At 50.7% G+C, this 12,967-nt stretch overlaps 2 protein-coding genes across 2 annotated transcripts in view; one reads left to right on the top strand and one right to left on the bottom strand.

Annotated features, from left to right (window-relative positions):
* Positions 1 to 176: 176 nt before the first annotated feature.
* DKK4 (dickkopf WNT signaling pathway inhibitor 4) lies at positions 177 to 4,846 on the top strand. The gene is made up of 4 exons (XM_006023035.3): positions 177 to 733; positions 1,553 to 1,703; positions 2,744 to 2,890; positions 4,443 to 4,846. The coding sequence occupies exons 1-4, from the start codon at positions 623 to 625 to the stop codon at positions 4,691 to 4,693; spliced, it is 660 nt and encodes a 219-aa protein (XP_006023097.1). The 5' UTR covers positions 177 to 622; the 3' UTR covers positions 4,694 to 4,846.
* Positions 4,847 to 6,415: 1,569 nt separating this feature from the next.
* Positions 6,416 to 12,967, bottom strand: part of IKBKB (inhibitor of nuclear factor kappa B kinase subunit beta) — a 23,568-nt gene continuing 17,016 nt past the window's right edge. Inside the window, exons 10-22 of the mRNA XM_006023065.3 lie at positions 12,710 to 12,839; positions 12,280 to 12,474; positions 11,928 to 12,042; positions 11,355 to 11,478; positions 10,892 to 11,043; positions 10,716 to 10,777; positions 10,345 to 10,454; positions 10,054 to 10,103; positions 9,448 to 9,547; positions 9,066 to 9,213; positions 8,444 to 8,571; positions 7,545 to 7,635; positions 6,416 to 7,112 (exon numbers count right to left, since the gene is read on the bottom strand). Coding sequence (XP_006023127.2) covers positions 7,044 to 7,112; positions 7,545 to 7,635; positions 8,444 to 8,571; positions 9,066 to 9,213; positions 9,448 to 9,547; positions 10,054 to 10,103; positions 10,345 to 10,454; positions 10,716 to 10,777; positions 10,892 to 11,043; positions 11,355 to 11,478; positions 11,928 to 12,042; positions 12,280 to 12,474; positions 12,710 to 12,839 — 1,474 coding nt within the window. The 3' untranslated portion in view covers positions 6,416 to 7,043. The remainder of the gene's footprint in view (positions 7,113 to 7,544; positions 7,636 to 8,443; positions 8,572 to 9,065; positions 9,214 to 9,447; positions 9,548 to 10,053; positions 10,104 to 10,344; positions 10,455 to 10,715; positions 10,778 to 10,891; positions 11,044 to 11,354; positions 11,479 to 11,927; positions 12,043 to 12,279; positions 12,475 to 12,709; positions 12,840 to 12,967) is intronic.

The following is a 12,967-nucleotide window of genomic DNA, read 5'->3' as shown; positions in this document are numbered from 1 at the left end:
CGCAATGACGCACCGGAGGAGGGGGAGGAAGGCGAGCGCTCCACGCGGGCCAGCAGAGCGCGCTTGCGCACTACGCGCCTCCAGCTCGTCCGCCCGCGGCACGTGCGGGCGCCCCCTGGCGGTTCGCGCGGACAGAAGCACGTGCGGCTGCAAGCCGGAGCAAAGCATGAGTCAGGCTCGCGGAGAACAAGGAGCGCGCGGAGCTTAGCGCAAAGCGCTTGGCAAAGAGAAGGTCGGAAGTGCAGGTGATTAGCCGGGGAGCGCACCACATCCTGCCTCTCTCTCGGCCCTTTGAACTCCTGGATAGGCCGTAATTAGGAGGGCTCAGCCGGTGCCCTACCTGCTTGCTCCAGCTCTTGAAGCCTTGTTTTGAAGTGTTGATCCAACCGATTTGAAGAGCTTTGCTGAAGCTTGTGTGGGCTTAAGAGAAAGGAAACAAGGTGAGCGAGCTTAGGTATAAATACCCCGCAGAGAGAGACGGTCCTGTCCACGGCTCCGCAAGTCTCTTTCTCACGGTCAGTCTCTTGCGAAGACTGCCTCGCTCGGCTTCAACGCTCCAGCACCGCTTAACTAACAGCCAGAGCTGCAGCACCCCTTGGACACAGGTTTGCCTGTCTGAAGGATGGACGCAGTCTGGCTGCTGGCACTCAGCTGCATCTGTTCCCCGCTGGTAGCCCTGGTCCTGGACTCCAACACCATCAAGAGCGCTGCAGAAGTGCACGGCCCCAAGACGGTGAGCACCCAGGGACTGAATGAATTTGGTGGGGAGGGCCGTGAATCTGGCTGGTTTCTCAGGCTGTAACCAGAGGAGGGGAGGGCCGTTTGAATCAGGGCCGGGCATAGAGCAGAGAAACATTAAGCAAGAGGATAGACTTACTTTTGCGATACTAACGGACCTGCTTGTGCAATACATGCGGCTGCATCTCTAGCTTAAGCAGACAAGATTCAGCTGTCGTTAGAGCACATCCAGCTGGACGCGGGGATTTCTAAATGGAGAAAATTCTGAGACTGGGGGTGCATGGCTCTTCTCAAAAGACATGGGGAAACAGACTCCTTATATATACACAAGCCAAGTGGTGGCAGCAGCCTGTCTGAGCTGATGAGCTCCTTCCGGGAGCACTACATTAAGGGTCTGAGCCCAGGACTGCAAGCAAAGGAGGCTCAAGTCCTGTTTTCAGTTCAGAAAATGACCTGCTCTGTAGCATCAGGGCACTTACCAGATTGCCATGTGCTATGAACACCACCCCTTGTGGGCAGTAGGAAATGTAGAAGGACTGCTACTTTTAAAATGCTAATACTGTGAAAGAACCGCTACTTGCTGAGAGCCAGCATTGCACAAGGCCTAATGAAGAATGCAGCTGCAGCCCTTTTCACCAGACATGCTGAGCCAGAGCCAGAACACTAGCAAGTCTTATTTCTGCAATAACACGCACAGGAGGCTCAAGTCTCTTTCTGTACAAGCAGCAGAGCATTTTATTACTGGTGCTGATAAACATGAGTTTTTCCCTCTGAAGAAAATAAGCATTCTCCCTCCCTCCCTCTCTCTCTGTAGAGCTCACCATGCATGATAGACAAAGACTGCAATGCAAGCAAATTCTGTCTCACTCCCCAGGATGGCATGCCTTTCTGCTCTACCTGCCTTGGGTTACGGAGAAGATGCCGGCGCAGTGCTATGTGCTGCCCAGGGTCTATTTGTCTAAATGGTAAGCTCTCACACTCATGTATTCCTGGTATTTAAAAGGGAGAGTGAAAGTAGAACAGGAAGGACCATGCACACTGCAGAAGTGATGGTGAGGTTTTGAGAGATTTACTTTCTGATAATGTTGAATCTAATCCCTATGGCCTTTCTTTACAAAGCAGTTTTCTTAACTGAGTCATGCAGCAGACTAGAAGCTTTTTCAAAACAAACTGCAGTGTTGTATACACAGCTGAATCCATTAAGAACAGCAAAGCTGATAGTAATAAGAACAAAGCCCTTGTTATGAAGCATAGCTAACTGAGGCAAATCTATAGCCAGCATGTTCAGGGGACTTATCAGAAGACTTATCTTCTTATAGCAGGAAGAAATTAAATTTTAACAAGAGGCACAAGAGGCTAGCTAAGAATACAGTGAAAATACTGATACAGCGAAGGAAAAAGCATTTTATAAGTCGCTCTGTATTTAGAAAGAAACACAACATATTTACACCGTATAGCAATAAGGAAATACTTTGACTAAAAAGAAAGCTACAAGAATGAATTAAGATGTGGGGAATAAAAGTCTTACAGTTCTAATCTGTGCAGAGTTTCCAAGAGATAAAGGTTAAGAGATGCAGTGATCAGTCTACCACTATTTCTAAGGGAAGCTTCTTTAATTTAACACAAAGCTTCTAATGGTTGGCAGCTGAAATTCAGACTAGAAATCAGATTGATACCTTTTAACTTTAATTCAAGTTAGGCTCACTTACCCAGGGGTCTGCTGGATTCTTCATCATCACCTGAAGTGTTTGAGTACAGACTGGATGTCTTTTCAAAGACAAGCTGTAATTTAAACAGAATCTGTGGTCTTAATGTCGATATTAACAGTGAGGGTCTGTGGCCTGTGTTTTATGCAAAAAAGTGAGACTGGCTGCTAAGAAAGTTTGGGGGGTTTTCCAGCCTTAAAGCTCTATGCAGCTATGAAAGGTCCCTCCAAACAGCAATATCAGCATTCCAGCGCTCTCCATAGATATCCATAATTGTAGCCTTCTCCTTTTTGCACTAGACGTTTGCAGCCGGGCTGAAGAAGTTAACCGAACGGAGGGAAGGAGGACTGATGAGCAGGATGGTTCTGAGCTGGAGTGGACAACCCAGCATCAGAGCCAAGAAAACTCTTCCAAGAAAGTAAATGTCACCTCTCAACATAGCAAAGGTAATGTGGGCTGAAGAAGAAGAGGGGAAATCATATTCCAGCAGAGGAATAAAGTATACCAAAATGGCAGGATGGGGAGGGGAAGAGAGAAAAGTAAAAGTCTGTGGAGATGCCTGGAATCTCCCATTAGGAAAGAGTGTTTGTACTTTACTTCGTTTGCATAAGAAATATGAACAGATAGATTCCAGCAATCCTTAAAACTATACATTGGAGAGAGCCGCACTGGAGAAAGCCACATAGTTTCCTCCACTGAGATTAAAATAGCACCTAAGATAATTCAGTCAACAATTTACAAAGAGGGGAAGAACTGGGGTTTGGTTAGTAGAACATCCAGAAAAAACACTGATATATGTACTTGCTCAGAAATAAAACACGTTCAATTTGTTTCTCTCTTCGTGAGCATGGGACCTCACATTTTGCATCATGTACAATGGCAAGCAGATTGATTATGCTTATGTAATAGGAAATAAGTTTGTTATTCATAACTAAAAAGCTAAGTGTGCATTGTTCCTTTAACATTAACCAAGGGATACTGCAATTTATATAATTAACCCATCGCAATACAGGAAAAGCAGTGGCAGGGGTTTCAAGAGTTTAAGGCTTCAAAAGCTCAGTTATTCAGCAAGCTTGAAGGAACTATTACTACTGCATTATTTTTACTAGCATAGTGCTTAAGTCACAGATAGCACAGGGGCCCGTTGTGCTAATCACCATACAGACAAAGGACTAAAGCTGCAAATGTTTACGCACGTGCCTAAATGTTTGCTCAGACCAGCAGAGAGAGAGAGGAAGACTAGCCCCATCCAAATGAGCTTGCATTTAAAGAGTAAGCTACAAATGAGCTTATACTAGTGAAAAACTTCCAGGGTAGAAGATGGGTTATGTCCACGGTGGGGAGAGGGGGAAGGAGGGCTGTATACAACCTGTAGATTAATGCAACAGCAGCAGCAGTCCTGGCTGTGATTATCGCTCGGTAAACTTTTGTACGCAGGGCACTGACTCTTAAATTCCTTCCTGAGAAGATAAAGATGACTTTCAGGGTGGTGATGCTAGAGGACAGGCAGTTGAAACAGCACAGAGATCTTTGTGTTAGGAAAATAACACTTGTGTTCCAAGTGTCCGGCAGAAGTTTAACCAATAACCCACTTCCAGGTTTCTAAGCAGCTGGATCAGAGCAAGGGCTGCATAGGAGATGTGGGGGGAGGTGTTCTACAACTGAGCAGATCAGGACTCTGGCCTAGAGCAAGTCACACCTCAGTTTAAGGTCTCCTTTAGCTTCTTTGCCTGAGGAACAGGCAGTCAAGCCGTACCCTGTCAAGAAGCTGCAGTGAGCCCCAAAGTTTTGCTATCAATTGAGAGCATTTGAACAGGGCAAAAGAGCTAAAGGGAATTAGGAAACAGCCAGAATTGGGGTGGGAGGAGGAGGAGGCAATGGGTCCCCACTGGTGGGGCTGTGTTTTCTCACAAGGAAGAGTGGGTGGGAGGGATCTGTGGGCAAGAAATGGTGTTTGAAGGAGCAAAAGTATAGGGTGAGTTGATACATTTTGTGCAGGTCAAGAGGGAGACAGCTGCCTCCGGACATCAGACTGCACCACAGGGCTTTGCTGCGCTCGCCATTTTTGGACCAAGATCTGCAAGCCAGTTCTCCACGAGGGGCAGGTCTGCTCTCGACGGGGACACAAAGATGTTGCTCAAGGGCCAGAAATCTTCCAGCGCTGCGACTGTAGCCCTGGCCTGACTTGCCGTGTGCTGCTCGCTGGGATTCCCCAACGATCACGCTTAAGTGTTTGCCAGAAAAGCTAAATTACCATTAAAATGCTCAAAGCCAGAGGAGAGAGGAGGAGGGACTCACCCTCTAACTCCAGAGCGACTTGTGCACTATTCTGTAAAATCATCCCTAAACTTCCGCAGACAAACACTTAGAACATTCAGTTCTAAGAGGTGGGTGCCCTGTTCTCTCCTTCTCCGTTTCTATGCCCTGAGGGTCCTGCCATACCCACCACTAAACCCTGGCGGGCTGACCTAGAGCCCAGGGACATTTTGGGCGGAGTGGGGAAGTCCTCTGGTAAAGTTTCTGTTCCAGCATCTGACTCCAGGTGCCAAGGTAAGGAAATAAAAACATCATGTTCACCCAGACACTAAACATTTTCCTGAAGCTTTCCCCACCCCCATTCAGTCACTGAACCAAGAACACAACTTGGCCTGGAGCTCGAGGTGGAGGCCAGGTGCTTACTGGCTGCTCTAGGGATCAGTGTTGCTGTCCTACAACATGGAGCACAAAAGGCCTACCCAAAGCAAGCATGAGGCTGATCTAAGGTCCTCATCTCTACAGTCCCTGTAGGGAGGGGTTCTCTGTAGCAGAGACCTTCCTTATCCCAACCAATTTCCAACTCTTTGGTTTCTTAATAGAACAGCTCAGTTCTCTCAAAGGAGCCAAACTTACCACCTAATACATAACATGCAAGAGCTGCAATTCAAGCACAGTGCCAGGGCTGTTGACAAAAACAGGACCACAAGAGTCAATGTAGAAATGTCATTCCCTGCCACCTTCCCCAGATGCCCAACGATTACATCTCCTACTACTGAGAGGGAGTTCAAACCAAGTCCTGACATTTTTTTTTTTTTTTTTAAAGTAAAAAAAGATAAAGGACAAAAATGGCTAATCACCGATGGGAGAGCATGTGCCACAAAACCACGGCTCTATGCTGGCCCTCGCTCATGATGCTCAAAGGAAAGCTACACAAGTCTTAGCAGGCAGGCTGGGAGCAGAAACTCCCAACTTCACTACACTGGACATGAAAAAAAAAAAACCTCATGAACTTAACACATTTTTTTGTTACACCACATTTTAGGCCCCTGATTGCATCTCCCATTAACTTCTCCCTGCTCTGCTTGATAACCATTCATGTCCCCTTCATAGGGTCAAATTCATTAATGTATTCAGGTTATGCTAAAACAATTGCTGTAACTTGAATTTAGCTCGGCCTGTCTACAGCCCTGAGGAAAGGCACTTAATGCCTCTCTCTCTCTCAACTGTACCAGGCAATGCAATTAGATATAGCCTCGCTTCACAATGATGAGAAGGCAGTGTCCACACTCAGCTCACACAACTGCACATGCAAACCAGGCTGTTTCCTTTAGAAGTTTTATTGAAGATATCAAATAGAGCAAACCAAAAGTTTACATATTTCATGTATTTCGTTCCCATACAGGAAACAAGTACTAGCTAAGTACAGATGTTACACTTGAGAAAAAGTGCAAATCAGCATGATAGGCAGAATCAGTGGGGTCAGTCATTTACAAAAGGCAGGCTTACCAATGACTGTGAAAGATGATTTGTATACAGTGGACTATATACACCAGTGGTTTCCAACCTTTTTAAGTAGGAGATCACTTTTGGCATTTAAAAGCAACCCAAGATCTACCGTGCACCGCCACACCCCCTGCCCACCCAGCAGGTACATCTGTGGGGAGGCAAAGGGAGAAAAATGTATTGGGGCATGCCTCCCCAGCAGTTAAGTCCCACCTGGCTGGGGCCCCACTTACCCCTGCTCCTGCTTCTGCAACACTGTCCCACACTGCAGTGGGGCCTTGATCTAGCCCCCGCTCCTTCCCTCCCCCACAGACTGACCTGCTGGGCTGGGGCATGTGCGTACGTGTACACAAGCACTCAGCCCCCACCGCCCCAGCCTCGGATCGACTCCAAGAGGCTCCAAGATCCACTGGTTGGTGACTACTGATATACACCATTTGGCATAGGGGCAGGGAAGGATGATTTCCAGCAAATACACAGAAGCAAGACAGCTTGGTGGGAGAGAAATGCCCTAAGCACCTGGCTTGGGGATCATAAGGGAAGACAAACAATATCAGACAATAAAAGCAGCCTCATCCACTGTGCATTATGAGATAGCTACAGTCCTTCTTCCTAAGGCCCTCCCCCCCATACCTCTGCGCATTTGTGGAAAAAGCAAAACGTACAGAAATAAAGAGTTTTCAGTAAAAGCTATTTTAAAAGACAGAGCACGTGCCTTAACTAACCACCAGGTGGCACATGGAGAGGCGCTGGGGCCTTCCTTTCCATCGCAGCAGCCTGTCACGCTTAATACATTCTTTGCCAGGAGATTCTTTGTCTTCAACCAGCACCGAAGTGACTTTACATTTGGGTTTGTTCTGGACTATTTCTTTCTTCCACGTGAAGCTGCAACCAGCTCCAATCCAGAGACTAAGAAAGCAGCAAACACACTCGTTAATAAAGTGTGCCACCCATAAAGCTGAATTTTGTTCTGTCACTCTGGTCCAGAAGAAAGTATTAATTCCCTCTCTTCCAGAAGTTCACCATGATGGTTGCCCTACGAGTCAGACAGTAACTAGAAAAGTCCCAGGACAAAGAAGTGTTATTTTGTTCTGTTTAAAGAGGGTAGTATCCTCAGCCCTCTATGTATACACTTCTTCGCTGATCTCGGGGAAGCCATTTGCTGGTCCCCCTCCCACCCCACACAGGCACACATGCTCCATTCGGCCAAGGACGTGCCTCTCCTCCGCCATATGAATGCGCATTGCATGCCCACGTACAACTGGCCAGCATCTTTAGCTTGCAATCTCTCTCCTCCTGTCACCACCCAAAAGGAAGTTTAAAAGAGATGGAAACTCTTACCATGAAGCTCTGGTCCTGATCCTTCATCGTGTCATTCATCATGATCTCTAACTGGCTGCAGAGATCCTGTGATTCCATCAGCAGCTCCACGCTACAACAGACAGGAGTTACATCCACAACTGAGTGGACATGTCTGTTCCCTGTGCTACGTGGTGTCTAGCTCAGCTCCTGGGCGGCTGGGTGTCTCAATGGCAGCCTGCTACATAGCAGTGACTGGGTCTAACTGGGATGGCAAAGGTTTGCCATGTGACCAAAAGATAGCTGAGAACAAGGCAGCTAGCGACAAGAGAACAAACCCTATTTCTGTCCCTTTGGTCCTGGGAGTTACTGAGTGGCCTGTGAAATGTGGTAAAAGCAGCATGCAGCATTCCTCTGTGGACAGCAGTGACCTGCCTGGTAAGGTAACCTGGAGAAGGGCACACCCCCAGACCGGGTCTGATCTTCTGAAGTTAAGACTGCACCCAGTCCATTTTTCTCCTTTATTTTCAAGAGAATGACTCAGTACCAAGGCCAGGCAGCCATCCAGCTGCAGTACTCGATAACATTGTCCTAGCATGCTCAGTGGGTTTGGCTGGGCTTACAACTTCCCACTGCCTCTTTACAGCACAGCTTTATGGACAGCCCAGTTCTCCAGTTTCACTGTGTTACTTCAGATGCAGTTCTGCTCATCTGCCCCTCTGACCTCTAACCCACCCCCACCATCCTTGTTGCTGTGCGAGACTGAGGAGCTGCAGAAGAAATGAGAACGTTTTTTTCCCCTCAGCTACACTAGTCACCTGTGTACCCATGAAAAGAACAGAGGATTATACTGTTCAGATGGAAAGGAGCTGGACTGACCCCTCTCCCTGTCAAATGCCCATGGATGTGGCTTACAACTCCCTAGTCCTCATTCACAGTACCTTTTCTTTATTGCTTCTGGCGGGTTGTAGGTTACAGCAGGGATGTGCGACAGCAGCTGACCTGGGTTACTAAGTCGTGAGGCATTCATGCTCTCAGGGTTACTGCTGACAGGGCCACGCACCTTGCTCTACAGTGAAAAAGGACAAAGCAGGCTCATTCCTACACAAGCCTGTTTCCATCAGCAGGCACTTGCCAAAGGCAGGAGAAGGGTCTGTGTTTGCCCCAGTCCTCACCCCCAAATTTCTAAGCTAAGTTTGACCCAAGGGGAGATGGTAATACAGACATCTGGTGGCCTTGCCCCCCCCACCATTGGAAAGAGGTCTGAGCTCAGGGCCATGCAAGATGTGTTCAGTGTGTTGTTCCTATAGCAAATGACAACAAAAGGAAAGCCTCACTCTGTGCAGCCATGCACCTGCCTTAAGAGCAAACATGGCTGAAGGAAGCCCCTGCTACAAAGATGAAAAACTCGCCTCCTGGGGAGCACTCAAAGGGGCTGTAAGTCAGGTGCAGAAGCCTGGAGGAGCAGCAGAGGCTTTTCACAGGGCTCTGAAAGAAGCCAGTTTAGCTGAGCAGCCAGAGGGCCCACACAGGCAGTCCCACGCAAACCTGCGCTTCACTCACACAGGCTATTTTCAGCAGGTTCCACAGTTCCTTCTGCCGCTTCTCCTGCAGCCTGACAACAGTGTTCTCATCCTCATTCATCAGACTCATCACCTCCTCCACACGAGGGAACAGCTCCAGGGCCTTCTGCTTGCAGACAACAGTCTTGCTATAAAGAGTAACAAGCAGGTGACATGTGAGTGGCTGCAGCAGGCTCAGGTGCAGAGGGAGAAACTTCCGTGGACTACATGCACTGCAGCTCAGATCAGCAACTGCTGTCTGACTGCTCACTGGCAACATGCAACTCTTAACTGCCCCCCCGCCCCTCCTCGTATGCAGAGCTACAGCCAGAGCTGCCCAGCCAGGCCTGGTCTCTACATGAAGCCGGTGTTCTGAAAGTCACCTGAGTTGGGAATAAATGAGCCGGACCTTCTTCTCAAAGGTCTGGATTGCCTGCAGGAGCAGCCGCACAATCTCCTGGCTGTCGCCACTGGTCCTCTGGTCTGGGGAAGAAAAACAAGAATCAGAAGCTCAGCACAGGGCACAGGAGGCTCACAAGGCACATGGGGACACAGCCAGTTATAGTCTGTTCCCAAAGCACCTTTCCTTCTCCTGGACCCCAAGCTTTAGGCACACAGCCCCTGGATATGGGGCCACACATGGCAGACATTAGCCAGCCCAGCTTGTGGGGGACAACACATGCCTGACTAGCCAAAAATGTGGGCCAAATGCCCTGCTTAAATGTATGTCATTGTCATTGACCTGAGACAGAGTCCAAGGCAAAGCTGGACTGGACTCTGAAAGGAGTTCAGCTGCTGGGAGCAGCTGGGGACAAGGCAAGGCTGGGGTCTGGCTTTGAAATGCCATCACGACTCCCCAAGAAGCTATGGGCTAGAACTGACAAAGAGCCCTCAGGCCCTTGCAGGAGGCAGTGGACCCAGACCAGAGTAGGATTCCCAGCTTGGTTTGCTGCTCTCAGGCTAGGGGGTGCAGCCAAAGGGCCCATTACCTCTCGGCTTCTCCCGCAGCTTCCGGTAAAGCTCCCTGGCTTGTTCTTCCCTATAAAGCAGAGATGCAAGAGCTAAACTGTCATCAGCCCCTTCCAAAGCCTTGCCAGATCCCTCACGCCTCCCCGCAAGCAGCCATGCATGGACAGAGGCCTATGGCTGCACCTCAGGGCAACCACCAGGACGCTCCCTGTGACTCTGGGCTGGGGAGGTTCCAATGTCCTACATTCAGGAAGGAACTGAGCTGCCCCAGAGTTGCAACAACCTCCCCTGCTCAAGGCGGTGCCACCTACAAGTCCTCCAACGTGCCCCCCTGCTTCCAGCCCAGCGGGCTCCTCTGCAGGTCCACAATGTCGGTCTGCAATGCCATCATCCTCTTCACCAGCTGCTCCACATCCTCTTCCTGTGGAAGGGCAGCCATTAGCAGCAGCAGCTCAGCCCGAAGGCTGCCAACACATCACATTTTATCCATCAGTTTTAGCCCCCCACTCCCTCAGCTCCTCCATCCCCTTCCCCTTAACCTTTAGAAACAAGCACAGCACCTACAAGCCAGCACCATGGGCAAACCAATGCAAAGCAGGCCAAGTGCAGGGCTGGGTGCCTCCGAGAACCCCCAGAGCTGCCTCTTCCCAGCCAGCAACTAACCCTGAACGTGGATACATACCCGCCCGCAGAGCTTGACAGCCTGCTCCATCTCCCGCCAGGCAAGCAGCAGCTTCTCAGAGGCTGCAAGGCAAATGGAGATGTGAGTCAGTTGCTGTGCGCTTCCCACAGGAACCAGACACAGCTGCAGCCAAGCTAGGGGAAGGTCAGTTACTGGCTGGCCAGGGCAGCACTCACTGATGCCAAACTCAATCTGCTCGCTATACTTCTCGAGGTCAATCCGGATGCTGGTTTGGAAAAAATCCAGCTTGGCTTTCAGCTGCTGGGACAAGGAGGCCATGGAGTTCTTCATTTTGGAGAGGGTGCTGTTGTGCCGCAGCAGGTTCCGCCTGGGGAGACAGTGAAAAGAGAGTCCTGCTTGGAGCTGTTCCTGCCTGGCCCAGCTCTGTACCCAGCACCCTCCATCCACCCATCATGAGCCCCAGCACACCTGCCCCACCAACTGACCTGGCTGAATGCAGCCAACAGCACAACAGCAGCTAGGCAGGAGGCCACAACAAGAGCACTTCAGTAGCAGCAAACGACTCCCCCGCTCCCCAAGTCTCACCCCTGCCCAGCATGCAGATGCCTTTTCCTGCCCACTCCCCATAGCCAAGAAGCCAGGGCAGTGCCAGGCACCCCAGAGTGGACCCCACCATACATGGCTGCTCGCTGCCCCTGCTGGAGCCGGTTACAGTCCTCCTTCAGCATCCGGATCGTGTGCCAGACCTGGCCCCACACCTTCCGCAGCTGGAAGAAGGAGAGATTCCTCTTTGGGTCCTGGACTGGAGGGAGAGAGTGAGGCATCAGCATAGGGCAGCCCCTGGCCAAGCGTGGCCAAACCTTTGAGCCCTGCAGCACTCAGGACTGGCTCTGTTTGCCAAAGCCAGTGCAGGGCTGTCCTGCTCACATACCCAGCCCCACTCTTAGGGGAGGTCCTGCCCCATGTTGGGATGAACACAAGAGCAAGGAGCAGCGCATGCTGCCCCACAATGGTCTGGGTGCAGCACACCATGGCCATGGACCCTCACTACAGCTGCAGGTCATGAGGCCAACTAGGCTGTTCAGGATTTTCTCTGCTTTCTCTTAAACCGTACATCAGGCATGAGTGCTGAGAGCTGCCACCATGGACAGCTCCAAGGGCCAAGTGGACCAGCTGCCCTGAGCTCTGCATTGCAGTCCCCACAGCCAGCCACCCTCTGCATGGATTCCCCAGCCTAGAGAATGCCATTACGGATGCAGTCCACGCTCTCCGGATGCGGCCGCTGGGAGATCTGAGCTTCATATGCAACTTTCCGGTTGTCAAACAGAAACAGGAGGTCAGAGTCCACGGTTGCAGCTTCATTCACCTATGGACACAGGAGGACAGCTAAGCTCTCCACCAGCAGCACCACCGACAGGTCCTGGCCTTTGGTTGACCATGGGGACAAAGCTGGCAGCTTCCCAACACTTATGGTGCAGGTAGCAAACCAGGACAGGTTGCTCACCCCCCCAAATCAAGAGTCAGAGAAAAAGAAGGGTGGGAGGACACGCAGCAAGGACCTGAGTGGAGGCTACTGGTTGCGGTGTCATGCTGTGGGGCTCACCTTGCTGTCAGCCACACCTGGCACGGTCAGCTTCTGAGTGGACAGTGCGACCCCAGCCTCCTGCAGCAGCTCCTGGTCCTGCTGGGGGATGCCGGTGTCTGCCTGGATCCGGGCCTTCAGGCTTGGCACAGTCTCCTCCGCCATCACTGGGTACGTGTGCACGGTGCCCGTCACCATGTTTAGGATATGTACCAGCTGCAAGTAAAGCCGTAAGCAGTGCAGAGCAGCCCAGCCTCCGAACCCAGCAAACAGAGGGGCCAGGTCGTGAGTCCCAGAGACAGAGATGAACCGCAAGTTCAAGTAGCCCCTCAGGCTTCTTACCAGTGCCAAGCTGGTGCCTGACCCTGCACTAGGCTCCTGGATGCCCTTTCCAGCCTCCTTCCCACAGGCCAGCTATTGGCTGCATGGGGATCCCATCCCTAATACTCACCTTCAGGTTCAGGATGTCATCCAAGGCCCTGAAGCAGCCATTGGTCCCGTAGACAGGATGTGTGCCTCTTTGCCGGGGCTGCCACATCAGCATGAGCTGCAGCCATTTCTCCAGGTGCCCAGCCAGGATGCTGTGGGGTAAGCACAGGCAGGGGAGTTGGAAGGAGGAGCCACATTTCCCATCACTATCTCAGACGTCTTCTCCAGGAAAGACCAGTCAGCCCTTTCCCAGACCTTGGCTCCACAGCATGGGCACAGG

This window comes from Alligator sinensis, unplaced genomic scaffold (genome assembly GCF_000455745.1).
Source record: "Alligator sinensis unplaced genomic scaffold, ASM45574v1 scaffold98_1, whole genome shotgun sequence".
Lineage (NCBI taxonomy): Eukaryota > Metazoa > Chordata > Crocodylia > Alligatoridae > Alligator > Alligator sinensis.
Note: the sequence above shows the minus strand (reverse complement) of the source record. Positions and strands in the feature narration are given on the sequence as shown.

What these genes read in the sequence shown, in the direction of transcription:
- DKK4 (XM_006023035.3), top strand. Translation starts at nt 623, where the DNA reads ATGGACGCAGTCTGGCTGCTGGCACTCAGCTGCATCTGTTCCCCGCTG. An exon ending in AAGTGCACGGCCCCAAGACG is followed by an intron (nt 734 to 1,552) that starts GTGAGCACCCAG and finishes CTCTCTCTGTAG; the next exon opens with AGCTCACCATGCATGATAGA. An exon ending in CACCTCTCAACATAGCAAAG is followed by an intron (nt 2,891 to 4,442) that starts GTAATGTGGGCT and finishes CATTTTGTGCAG; the next exon opens with GTCAAGAGGGAGACAGCTGC.